The sequence below is a fragment of the Pelmatolapia mariae genome, linkage group LG5 (genome assembly GCF_036321145.2).
Source record: "Pelmatolapia mariae isolate MD_Pm_ZW linkage group LG5, Pm_UMD_F_2, whole genome shotgun sequence".
Classification (NCBI taxonomy): Eukaryota; Metazoa; Chordata; class Actinopteri; order Cichliformes; family Cichlidae; genus Pelmatolapia; species Pelmatolapia mariae.
Window position 1 is genome coordinate 15584935 of NC_086231.1, and position 13882 is coordinate 15598816.

The window sequence follows — 13882 nt, forward strand, 5'->3', positions numbered from 1 at the left end:
AGGACAGACTATATAGAGACTACAAGCCAGTGGTTGATGGAGTTTCTTCACCTTAGTACTCTCTATTAAGGTTAGGTAAAAAATATAATGAGCTGTTACACTTGGTAGATTGTATATGTTATATACTGAACAGCTAATCTTAAGTATTACATATCTTCCAATACCACACTCATAAAAGGTTATCAACCATTAAAACAAGACTTTCTGTTCTGCTGTGGATAGATTTGTAAAGGTATCTAATTATTTAAGAAGAGTAAATAATAAGAAAGGCATCTGCGAAGCAAGGAGTACCAACAATAGGCCTGACGTCTGTGGTTATTAAAGTAGTAATTTTGGAGATTTCAGTGCTGGTATATTTGGTTACACCTGTATTTACTGGTTGTAACAGAAATGACGGATTGAAAGCACAACCACACAATTCTGGAGTTGATAAATTTTATTTTTTTTACTGCGGCCCTCCCAGTATACTTTCAGACTGTGTCGCCATCGATGGATTCGCTATGCTGGCCAGCAAGCCCACTCGGTCTTACCAGTTGAGTGCCCACCTGTATGGAGCTGGAAGCGGGTCTCTGGAGGAGGTGTGGATCACAGCAATCTTCGCCGGCTGGGACGCGCTCCTAGTAGCGTTAAAGTGGCTACGCTCCGAATGGCTCTGCTAAACACTAGGTCACTGGTGAACAAGTCCTTCGTTGTAAACGACTTTTTTCTCGCGTCAAGGCTGGACGTCCTGTTTCTAATGGAGACCTGGATTCGCCCCGGTGAGTCCTCTTCCTTTTCGGAACTTATTCCTCTGGACTGTGCTTTCTTTAACTCTCCTAGGACCTTGGGCAGGGGTGGAGGGCTAGCCTCGGTTTTTAGAAGTAAATTCCGAGTGCGGCAACTGCCTCCTGCCTCGTATTCCAGCTTCGAAGTACAACTACTGGAGCTGTCCGGTTTCCCCCGGACCCTCTGCGCGGTGGTGTATCGACCGCCGAAGCGCAATAAGGATTTTATCCGTGAATTTGCTGATCTTTTAGGATTTATCTTTTTAAATTTTGATCGTGTTCTTATTTGTGGTGATTTTAACATTCATATATGCTGTGAGGCGGACTTATTGGCTAAGGATTTTCTTGCCCTTATTGACTCTTTTAATCTCACTCAGTGGGTGAGAAAATCAACCCACACTAAAGGGCATATGCTGGACTTGGTATTGTCGTATGGACTGGATATTTGCATCACGGACATTAATGATGCTGGGATTTCGGACCATTTCCCAGTTATGTTTGATGTTCAGTTATGCAATATGGAACTGAACTCTGAGGGTCCACAGAGCCTATCGCGTCTGATTAATTCTGAGGCTGTTGCCCTTTTTTTCTGCGGCCTTTGCTAACTCTGCTTGTTACGATGACATCAGTAATGCACCTCTCTCGGTTGATGGCGTAGTCAACTCTTTTATTTGTACATGCTCTTCTATTTTGGACACTGTGGCTCCAGTAAAGACTAAATGCCGTAAAACCTCTCGCCAACTCTGGCTAAATGAATCCACCCTCGCTCTTAGGCGTGAATGTCGTTGAGCTGAGAGGAGATGGAAAAAAGATCAACTTCAGGTGTCCCTTGACATCCTGCATATGAGCCGGTCTAAATTTCAGAAGGCTGCCAAAATGGCAAAAACTTCTTTTTTGTCGAACATTATTGCAACTAATAGTCACAATCCTCGAGTTCTGTTTAAAATCTTTAACTCAGTGGTTAATCCCCGCTCTGATGTTTCGATGGGTGCCTCCCCGGCCCTCTGCGAAAAATTTCTAAATTATTTTATAGATAAAATCTCAGTGTTAAGGGCCCCACATTCTCTAGTAGTAAATCAAGCCCCAGTTTCCGAATGTTCAACGGTCTTTCAACAGTTTGAACCTGTGTCATTCTCGACTTTAAAGAAAATAATTAATAACCAGAGAAGCTCAAATTCTCTGCATGACATTATTCCTTCTCGTATAATTTAGGATGCATTAAATACAATTGGGTCCTGTATCTTATTTTTAATGAACTCATCACTGTTATCTGGCTGTGTTCCGACTGTCTGTAAACATGCAGTCGTGCAACCTGTTATCAAGAAAAGCAGCCTTGATCGTAACACCCTAGCAAATTACAGGCCGATTTCTAAACTCCCTTTCATGTCAAAAATTTTAGAGAAAATAGTGCTTCAGCAACTACAGACCCACTTAGAGAGAAATGGTATAAGTGATAAATTCCAGTCTGGATTTAGACCGCGTCACAGCACCGAAACTGCCCTACTAAGAGTTTTCAATGACCTTCTTCTAATCGCTGACTCTGGGCGCTCTGCGGTCTTAGTTCTATTGGATTTGACTTCAGCCTTTGACACGGTTGACCATGATATCCTTTTGGCAAGGTTGGAACAAGTAGCAGGCCTTAAAGGAAATGTCCTATCATGGTTTAAATCATATTTCTCTGAGAGGTCGTTCTCTGTCATGATGGGAAAATATTCCTCTTCTTCTGCCCCTTTTTGCTGTGGTGTGCCCCAGGGCTCGGTATTGGGTCCTGTGTTGTTTTCTCTGTACATGTTGCCCTTGGGCTCCATTTTTGAAAAACATAATGTCTCTTTTCACTGCTATGCGGATGATATTCAAATCTACCTCCACCTGACTGGGGATGTTTCATCTTCACTACATCCCCTGTTTGATTGTCTGAGGGATGTCAAAGACTGGTTATCACGTAACTTTCTTACTTTAAATGAAAAGAAGACAGAAATTATCGTTTTTGATAGAAATATGCCTCTGGGACAACTGATTGGCACACTCGGGCCTGTTGCTAATCACCTCACTGAAGCTGCTAGGAATCTTGGAGTTTTCATGGATAGTTCCTTCAAACTAGATAAACAGGTTTCTAATGTGGTAAAAACCAGCTTTCACCAACTGCGCCTAATTTCTAAGGCTAAACCGTATATACCACGCAAAGATCTGGAGAAACTCATTCATGCTTTCATCACTTCAAGACTGGATTATTGTAATTCTCTTTATTTGGGCCTACAATCTTCTCTTCTTCAGCGATTGCAGCTGGTCCAAAATGCCGCAGCACGTCTCTTGACCGGCACTAGAAAGTATGATTCTGTCACCCCTGTTCTGGCCAACTTACATTGGCTTCCTATTAAATATCGAATTGATTTTAAAATTTTATTGTTTACTTATAAAATCCTAAACAATATGGCACCTGACTACCTAGCTGATCTCCTCTGTCTGTATAGCCCTAAGAGAGCACTAAGATCATCGGGCCAACTGCTCTTAGTGCAACCTAGGTCTCGGCTGAAGACCAGAGGAGACCGTGCCTTTGCCGTTGCCGCACCCAGGTTATGGAATACTCTTCCTCTTCATATTCGTGCATCAGATTCCATTCAGTCTTTTAAATCACGTCTAAAAACGTATTTGTTTAACCTGGCATTCAAGGCTAATTAGGGTAATTTACATCTGGCTTTGCATTTAGATTATGTAATTATTTTATATTCTATTTATTATTTATATCTGTAAGTTATATTTTATATTGTGATTTTTATCTGTATCATGATTTTACTGGAAAGCACTTTGGTGTACTTCGGTCTTTAAAATGTGCTATATAAATAAATTTGATTGATTGATTGATTGATTATTGTCATTTTAATAAATAAGCAGGAAATCGACTTTCTCCATTTTTCCATAAGAAATCCTTTTCTTTTTTATGCAACAGAGAGGCACAATGGAAGCTAACACTGTTTACCTTGCTTAGAGGTTGAAGTTTTGTTTTTTTTAAAAAAGAAAATAAGTTGAAACTAGGCCAAAAAGTCCTGCATCGGCTACAATGTAAATTTTAAACTGGGAAATCAAAGGGGAAAAAAGAAAACAAAACATGATCCAATGTCTATGGCACTCACCAAACAATTTATTAGGTACACCTTGCTAGGTATACCTTCAGAGCTGCCTTAATTCTCGATGGCACAGATTCCACAAGTTGCTGGAAGCATTCCTCATAAATTTTGGTCTATACTGACATGATATCATCAGACAGTTGCTACAGATGTGAATCTCCCATTCCACCACATTCCATAGGTACTCTGTTGGATTCAGAGCTGGTTACTGTGGAGCCATCAGTGAACTCATTGGCATATTCAAGAAATCAGCGTGAGATGATCTCAACTTTGCGACAAGGCCCTTTATCATGCTAAAGCAGCCCTCAAAAGAAGCCTTGTGCTCATTAAGGGATGGACGTGGCCAGCAACAACACTTAGGTAGGTCTTTAACCTATGTTTAGCTGGTACTAAGGGACTCAAAGCATCCCACCATCCTGAGCCATTGAGCTTGTGTGAATTGTAGCCTGTTTCCTGTTCTTAGCTGATATGAATGACACCCAGTGTGGTCTTCTGCTGTAGCCAATCTGCTTTAAGATTTGCCATGCTAATTCTTGTAGCGTGGTTATTTGAGTTACCCTTTTTCTTCAAATCAGCTCAAAGTCATCTGGCCATTCTCCTCTGACCTCTGACATCAGCAAGGCATTTTTACCCAGAGCCGCCGCCACTGCCACTCACTGGATATCTTCTCTTTTTCAGACCTTTCTCTGTAAACCCTATAGATGGTTTTGTGGGGAAATCCCAGTAGATCATAAGTTTCTGAAATATTTTGACCAGCTTGCCTGTCACCAACAACCACACTGCACTCAAAGTGACTAAAATCAACTTTCTTCCCCATTCTGATGTTCTATTTGAACTTCAGCAGGTCATCTTGACCACGTCTACATGCTTAAATGCAATGAGTTGCTGGATTTAATTGGTTTATTAGATATTTGCATCAATGAGCAGCTGAAGAGGGGTACCTAACAAAGTGGCCAGTGAGTGTATACTTGACATTTGACAAACTGGAGACGTGTGTTTGGTTATTCATCTGCTGGTATGATAATTTTCACAGTTCACAACATTATATTTTTGTTACAATGCTGAGTTTTAAGATGTTGGTGTTATTGCACTGAACACTAAAATCCCTCACAATGAAAATGACTGCAGTACTTGTTTGGCAAACTCACTGTAGTCATCATAGGTGCGAGTGGATAGATTTCTTTGTTTTCCTTTGTTCTATATCCATAAATAACTGAGACCACGTCGTATTTGAAGTCGGATACAAGCAAAAAATGTTAATAAGCTGTAAGACATACAGTTGTACTTCCGGATGTTTCCTCCCTGAGTAGCTAATTAAAAGACATCTTTTTGATCTCATAATAGCTTTGCTGCCAGGGTAAACAAAGCAAGTGACAATGACACAATAATGGATTTTAGCATTTCAAGAGAGGCTAGAACTTAAACACTGGTCTATTTTTAACTGTTTGTTAAGCAGCACCTTTAGAAATGATATTCTTGGGATAATTAACACATCTTAGATTTTGCAACTCCACAAATATTTCTTGATAAAAAAAAATGTTGTATTTTTCTGAGGTTTCTTTTCACTGCTAAACTCTCCATCTACATTGTCTGGCAACATGAAATATGATGAGACATAAAAGATAACTTATTTCTCTCAAATAAACAAACATCAAAACAAAACCCCGCAGTGAAATCCAATAAAAATGGCCTATAACAAACTTTGGTTGTGAAAAAAGCAGAGTCAAAGGACATTTCGTGATCTGAGCTTTCTTGTTTAAATCTTTCAAATTTCATTGTGCTACATTTTTGTCAATAATGGGGCTAATTTATTCGATGAGTAACTATTATGTCTGATTAATTTACAGCACCCTGTCAGAAGTAGGCCGCTAATCTTGCCATCACATTAATTTCAAAATTGCGTTAACTACGTGTCAGACAGGATTTTTTTCTAAAAAGAAGTGAAAGTAGGTTATTCGCCTATTGAATTTCATGAGTGGCAGGTAAACGACAACAGCTATTTACAATAAAAATAGCAGCTGAGAATTGTTTGAGTCACCTGTGTCGATTTAATTATTCCAGTTACCATCGACTCGTTTGTTTTTACAGACAAAAGGTATATTAAAAAAAGTACTAATTACCTCTGTCGGAAGGCTTAGGAAAAATGACTGGTTAGTTAACCTTTGGTCAGGTGGCGCTTTATAAGACATGTCAAATTTGGATTGTGGGGTTATTCTGTATTCTAATAGGGATTTTGTTCAGGTTAAGGTAAGCGGAAACACACAAACAACATAAACAGAAACACTCGCGAGATTTGAGCTCTACGAGCGGGACTTTGCCGGTTGCTATGGAGACGTGTCCAGAGTTAACTAAACTGGTGTTCCTCAACTGCCTTTATCATTTGAACAGAGGTGTACGCCCACGTCAAATTAGTATTTTCACACCGCTGACGTTGTGTCATGTAAAATGTTCAGGAATAATTATCAGGTAAGCTTATTTTAACCGAATCAATTTAGCCCTTTATTTACTAAAACTCTTGCCCTGTGTATAAAAATACAATTTCCTTGGGGCTGATATGAGCTTCAGGCTGATGTAACATCGACTGCAGGCTAGCGAGAACTAGTTGTTTCTTGCAGGGTGGAGCTGTGGTTGAGATCTTCAGTGGACAAGGAAAAGACCCTGCGGCTAAATGGAAACTCTGCGGAGGGCCGTCAGCCATATATAAAGTTAGTTATTTATTAGTTATTTATTTATTATTTATTATATATATATATTTATTTTTTAGAGCTGTTTGTTTAACTTACTATTAGCTTATTACTAGTAACGTAATCGCACTAACCTAGGCTTTATATCCTCTCAAAGACAATCTGGCACCTGCATATGAGGACTGAAACAATTGCATTTCTCCAAACATGTATGCTATAGACTTAGATAAAATTCAGATAAAAAGCAAACAAACAAAACTAAATACACAAACGAAATTTTGCATCTCTGAGAGCAGTTACACAACAGGTAGTCTTCTGGTCATAACACACGGAGACTGAGCAATTCCTCTTGTGCATTATTTTCTCCCTTAGGAGTATAATAAAGAAGTCAAAGGATGTGTTTACTGTCTGGATGGAAGCAGCCAGACAGTCAAGATGCAAATGCCAGAGAATGGCAAAATGTCTCGTAAGTCTCTACTACTTTCATATATTCATGTGCAACTTGTTTTGTTTAATTCTAAATATTAATAGTAACTCATTCTTTTTGTTTGCTTTTTTTTTCTTAGTTGGACTTCTCCAAAGATTTTTGGTGCTTCAAGTCAATGTTTCTCACGGTCATGACTTTTCTGCTGAGCTTGTGTAAGTAGCGCAGAGATTGTTCTTATGGTACAAATGTTAATTCAATTGACTGACTTAAACATTTCGGTATAAATCTTTAACATTCTGGCTGAAAAATGTATGCGAGCGGAACAAAATAACATTTTGTGTACTCACTTAGAGTACTTGCTTATTGTAATGTACAGTGAAAATGCTTTTCCAGTAATGTACAGTGTGACAAAGAAATAGTGATTGAATAACAATGGGCTCACAGTGAAAACAGCTTGTTTACATCTGGTAGGAAAAAACCCATCGAGCCACTTAGAAAACAAAGTGCCTCATTGACTGTTATGTAACAGCCTAAATAACCATTTATTATTAAGATATTGTTCAACAATTTGTTACAAAGAAGGCTTTTATCTTGTGTGCCACTATAAATTCTGAACAGCCACATTATTAAAATGTAGAATGTGAATGTCAAGTGCTCACTGTTTTTCTCCACAGTTTGCATTTAGTGGCTCTGATTGCATAATGCAATTGTGTGTTCACATATTGTCACTGCTGCATTTAGTCACTGAAAGAAGAATGCCACTCTACATTGTGGATAAAACACACATTATTTCAATCTTTATTCTATTTCAGTCTAATTTGGTAAATTCTATATTTACCCCAAAAAATCTTTGGTAAACTGCAGCTTACAGTATGCAGTAGAAACTGCTGTTTGGATATCAAGAGCATCAGGGAGAGATATTGCCTGAAGTTGAAATGATTTTCTTACACTTACCTGCTTATTTACTCGCACACTATTTTAAGAATCGGTGAAAACATTGTGTGTCGTTGTTCTTCTTCCATTTGAGTATGTCATGACAGCTGATTTCACAGCGTGAGATAAAAGTGAAAACATCTTTAAGAGCTTACTCTAGAGACCAATAAAGCTTTTTGTTTTCACAGGTCATGATTTCTTAGTGGCACTACTGATGCTGGTGATAATTCATGTTCTACTTTGCTGTCTGTTAATCACAGGATAACTGATTCAGAGGGCCTAAAAAGAAGACTCCACTTATCAACAGTGCATAAAGAGGTGTCTGCCACACTTTTGCATGCAAAGATACCTTTTGTTGGACTGAAACGCAATGTTGTGAGTATCTTATTCATCTTTGACATTCCTTTAGTATTAAATTTGCTGTCAGCTGTTTGTTTGTTTTTTTTTGTTTTGTTTTTTTTCTTCTCCATGTTTCTTAGTAGGTATTGAGCTTTATCTGTGTGTGGTGCTTTTAATTACAAATTCATATTGTATGTGCTGTCTCAGTGGTCAACTTTATGCATCGACCTTGTATCACTGAGCGGTGAACTGTTCAAGGGATTTTTGACACTGGATGGCATCACGTTGTTCGCTACCTGCAAAGTCCGGAGAATCTTCACTGTAAGAACGGAGCATGCAGGAATGTCAGATGATGGTAAAGCAGTTGGTTGCTGGTTTCAAATTTTGAAGTTTTATCGACTTACCCAATACGCTACTCCAAATGTGTTTAATAAAGATACAGTACCTAAGTACTTGCCACAGAAGCAAGCCAGTGGTCTTTGTTCTTGTGAGTTTGTGTGAAATTATGTTTGTGTGTTTGGAGAGATAGAGAGACAAACAGTTGGCTGTTTTTCTGTGGCTGGCTGAGAACTCAGTGGTAGATTTTGTTCAAGGCTGATATGGCTCAGCAGTGATAACAGCTGCACATTACTGGCTGCCTACTGCACACCTACTCTATCTACCAAAAAGGGTGTCTCAGTCAGTTCGTATTTTTCAGTTGATCAAAGTGTTACTTTTGTGGTGTGATGTTATATATTGTAATGATGCGTTTGAGCTTATTTTATAGCTAATATTAGTGTGAGATTGTTACTTTTTCCAATCTAGACATGTTTCACAGTGGAGCTGGTCTCATGGACTTAATCCCACGCAGTTGCCAGTTCCCACCAGACGTGAACCAAGTCATTCAGGTGTTCAACAGGGAAAATGTGCGAAAGACAGATTTGAGGACTGGTCTTTCTAACTCTGACTGTGGTACGTAAGATAAGACACAAACAAAAAACATTTTGAGAATTGTAATTTCATCAAAAGTAACCATAAAGCGTGTAAAAGTGTAAACTGTCATTAAAATCATATATGAAGTAGCTGTTGCTTTGTTTAACAAAGACGATTTAGACTATTTGGAGTAGGACCCTTTGTTTTTGAGATTGGTAGTCTTTTCAGCAACAGTTTGGAGGAAGGACTTTTATCTGGAAGGATAACAGTACCCCTTTGCACAAAGCCAGGTTTGCAAAGAAAAAGGCTTTATAAGTTAGGTGTGAAGTAATTTTTCTGCACAAAACCTGAGTTCAATGCCACTGAGCGCTGTTGGGATAAATTGGAGTGCAGACTCAAAGACAGGCCTTATCTTCAGCATCAGTGCCTGACTCCGCCAACAATGTTGTGGATGAAATCCCTGCAGCCGGATTTAAAAATCCGTGCAAAGCTCTTGACCCCAGAGGAGATGTGATAGTTACTATAGCATAATAGTGGTGTGTTACAACATTGCAAATTAATGTAATGTTCACAGGGTCAACATAATTTGTCAGATATTTCTGCCCTTTAGTGTAGGTCTTCTTTAACGCATCACAGGAGGTTCATAGCATTCATTGTTTTGAGAGTAACTTACAATCAGAGTGCTAAATATGTGAGTCTATACATTGAGCGTACACAATATGAGCCACAGTCCACCCATGAACTCACTTATTTATACAGATGAATAGGAAACGGTTCACAAATGGTTACATGTAGAGAAAGTGTTTGCTACAAAGGCACTGTGATGATAATCACTTTGTTTTCCTGGAATGAAATTCCCGTGGTCTTCATTTTTGTGTTCATTTGTGCCTCACCTGTACTCAAGGAGCTGCAATTATCTCCTCATACAAAAAGACATGCACCAGTAATCCACTTCTGTCGCCTTTGTGGCCTTTTTTATCAGTGCATATTTATTTGTTCTGACAGCTGTCTAAGTCATGTTGAGTCAACCAGCAGTGCCCATAGAAGAGAGCAGTAACCATGCACAAGAAATATCTTTTCATAATTAGCATCTGCATTATTAGCATAACATTCCTAATCATAATTAAAACGATTGCTATTAAAGTAGGCATCCAATTTTGACTTTGACAGAATTGCTGGGTGAATGCTGATCCTTCAATAGCCAAAGTGTCAGAAACTGTTAAAAGTAAGCTACAGCACTTTGTATCATGCAACAACAAACAAGCCCTGATTATCTCTGTGCTTCAGCAAAGACGTTCTCTTAATCCCAAAGACAAAAATTTCTCATAAATTAAAGTCTGTTCTAAAAATATTTTTAGCTTATGCAGACATAGATCTTGTTGTAGTTCTTGCTGTTATATCACTCTTTTTCAAGTTTCAGGAGGAATGTACACATTCCAGCAGTAAAGTTCAATTAATTTAACTTGCTGTATCACACAGGGGCAACATCATCTCTTTCTCTTCTTAAATCCACCAAAGCTCTGTGTGTTTTTTATTGTAGTGTGTGTGTGTGTGCGTGTTTTGCAGAGAGCAAAGTATTTGCTCACTCTTCTGATGAGGCTTTACAAGAAAGTGTGTTTGGCTGTTAACATCAGCAGAGGTGGTCCTGATGAGTCCTGGCACAGATACAGCGGGGTCAAGTTGTCGCCATATCACATCTCCCACTGTAGCCCATTATTTTCACATGATGAAATGGAACAGATTGTTAGATTAAAGAAAAACATCCGTTATATCAGCTCAGCAGTAGAGTCAAATTTGTATCCAATCATTAATTTTCATTCCTCATAAAATATTTTGCCCATTAGACTCTAATTAAAATGCTAAGCATTAGTAAAGTGCATAGTATTTTCTTATTGATTATGTTTGCAATATAGTTTAAGAATTTAATAAAAAAAACATATTGCAGTATATAATCTACATAAAAGGGAACGTTCTAAAGATTTTTATTCACAGGTACAAAGGGACTTTAAGGGATCTTTTTAGTTTGAATGAACACAGCTCTTTCCTCATCTTAATATGCTGGTCTGTGCCCTTCAAACTGAAATGGCCTTATGTATTAGCATAAGAGAAATCCTACAGGAACTAATCAATTCAGATCAATAACTAATGGGAATGTCTTACTTTTGTGCAGTTCCTACCACTGCCAGATCAACCAGTTATCGGAGAACCAGGCCCCAGGGCATTTTACACACAGCCTCAGGCTCCAGAGCCTCTGGACCACCTCTCCTAACTGGAAGAAAAAGCAAGGTAACATAAGATGGAACTGAAAGAAATGTAGTCTCTTTTTTTTCCTTTCCAAATTAGTAATCTAACCAATCCTGTAAGAACATAGAGCATATCTCTCTGAATGATTTGTATGCCTGCCATAAATTGTACTTACTACAAAACAGAATAAATTTGTCTCTGAACTTGTATGTTTCCTTTGGTTACGTCCCACAGGGATCGAGTAGAATGAACCAAAAGGTTACTACAGAAAGTCAGAGCATTACCAACCAGAGTGAGAATTTATCACATGGAGAACCTTCCCACATTCTCAATGAGGGTAAATTCGACAGAGTACAGAGAGTGATTTTATTGAGTCTGAATGCTATCTATGTATGAACAAACCCTGTTCATCTTGCTATTTTATCACTCAAACACTTAGCATTGCTTGTTACAGACTTTATTTATCTATTATCTGTTTGTTTGTTTCTTTTTCTTTCTATTTCTTTTTACACTAGCTCAAGCTGAAGTTATGCTTTTCTGGGCTGCATGTACACCATTGTAACATATGTCTGTGTGGACTGGGAGTGTTGTGTATCTGCAGGAACCCATGCCACATTAAACAAGGTTTAGAAAATGAGGAAGAACCCAGGAAATGGGACTAGATAAATATTTAATTGTAAAATGATATTTAGGGGTTTCAACAGGGATTTAAAAAAAAAACAGTTCTTTAACCCAAAAAGAAAAAAAGAGGCTGAAACCTGAAGAAAAAGAATAGTTTTTGGAAAGAAGCCAAAAAAATATATTATTTTCACTTCCTCTGCTCATTTTTTGCTGTGCCGATGCTGAGCAGAATGATGATGGGTTATTAAACAGATACTACAAGCACTACTCCCCACACCCTCATTAGGTCATATTTTTTTAGATGTGTTTTTTTGGCATTATGCCTTAATTGAATAGCTGACAGCAAAGAAGGAGACAGAACATTGGGTGAGAGAGGGGTGTGATATGCAACACACCCGCTGGCTGTAATCAAACCAGGGGCATTGCAGTTTTGCACTGTGACCTTTCAGTTACTGGGCAGATATGTTATTGTTGAATCTGTGCAGGTCTTGAGGACCACTTTATCTAATTTGCCAACAAAGGAAATGAAGAGTTCATTAGAGTTTAGGTTTGTGAAGCCGATTCACCTTATACTTGCTGATGTGAACTGTTAGATATAGACACAAAACAACTAATGCCTATTGTATGAACTTAAATTGTGGTCTGGAAAAACATTTTCATCATACTTTGAACTAAACATTGGTATAATGAAACTAACTGAAACAGATTTTACCACAAATCTTCAGTGCAAAACTAGCTGCCATTGACTCAGTACCTGTGAATGGTTTTTGACACTAAATCCTCAAAGAGTAAAAAAGTTTAAGCCTTTGGGACTGGGATTTTAATATACTTGATTTCCAGTGCATCTTTGCCCTTAGACCATAGATGATTACTTTGCCTTTTCATTTCTTCCAGATACTAGACATCAGTAAATGCAGTGCATTTGAATCAACAAACTAACAAAATAAGAGTCCTCTTTCTCAGAACATGCTCTTTCAAGCACCTAATAACAGCTTTTATGGCTGGTAATACAGCATTCTTTGAGCATGACAGAATGAAAAAAATGGGATGATTAAAATTCCCTAATTCAGCTGAACATAATGTAGCTGGAAATATTCTCCTCACTGAATGAATGTAAGAAGCTCAGTTACTGAAATGCCTTCATTAATAAGGATTTTCACGGTGCATAATCAATTCACAGATATGCTTCTGGCAAGCTCTAATAACATTGTTGTTTGACTGTTTTGTGTTATAAAGCTTTTGTAATGTTGAAAGTACATTATGTAGGAGCATCTGGCAGTTTACAGCCACATCCCCCTAAAAAAAGATCGGTTGACAAGAAGGGATCTAAGAAGCTGAGAGTCATCAGTGCTGGAGGAGAAAAGCAAACATCATCAAGTAAGTTGTGTGCACTGTATAAACTCACCAGCCACTTGGACCCCATTTTGCCTTCAGAACTACCTTAATTCTTTGTGGTGTAGGTTCAACCAGTTACTGGAAACATTCCTCAGAGATTTTAGTCCATGATGACATGTAGCATCACACAGATGCTGCAGATTTGTCAGTTCCACATCCATGATATAAATCTCCTGTTCTACCACATTCCAAAGGAGCTCTATTAGAGATATGAGCTTTGTGACATAGATGGCCACACTGTGGTTATAAAGGGATGGATGATCATCAGCAATATTTACGTAGGCTGTGATGTTCAAACAATGCTCAGTTGGTAATAGGGGCCCTTAATTCAAGGGATACTGGAGCCATGCTTTTTGGTAGTTTATGCCTAATTCTGATCCTACCATCCAAGTGTAGCAATAGAAAGCAAGACTTATCAGATCAGGCAGCGAATTTTCA

The 13882-nt window shown here is 38.3% G+C and overlaps 1 protein-coding gene across 1 annotated transcript in view; it reads left to right on the plus strand.

Annotated features, from left to right (window-relative positions):
* The first annotated feature begins 6334 nt into the window (after positions 1-6334).
* Positions 6335-13882, plus strand: part of cfap20dc (CFAP20 domain containing) — a 30391-nt gene continuing 22843 nt past the window's right edge. The window contains 11 exon segments of the mRNA XM_063474441.1: positions 6335-6355; positions 6505-6594; positions 6946-7039; positions 7140-7212; positions 8194-8308; positions 8480-8627; positions 9077-9223; positions 11355-11526; positions 11671-11765; positions 13316-13426; positions 13510-13561. Of these exon segments, the coding sequence (XP_063330511.1) occupies positions 6335-6355; positions 6505-6594; positions 6946-7039; positions 7140-7212; positions 8194-8308; positions 8480-8627; positions 9077-9223; positions 11355-11526; positions 11671-11765; positions 13316-13426; positions 13510-13561 (1118 nt within the window).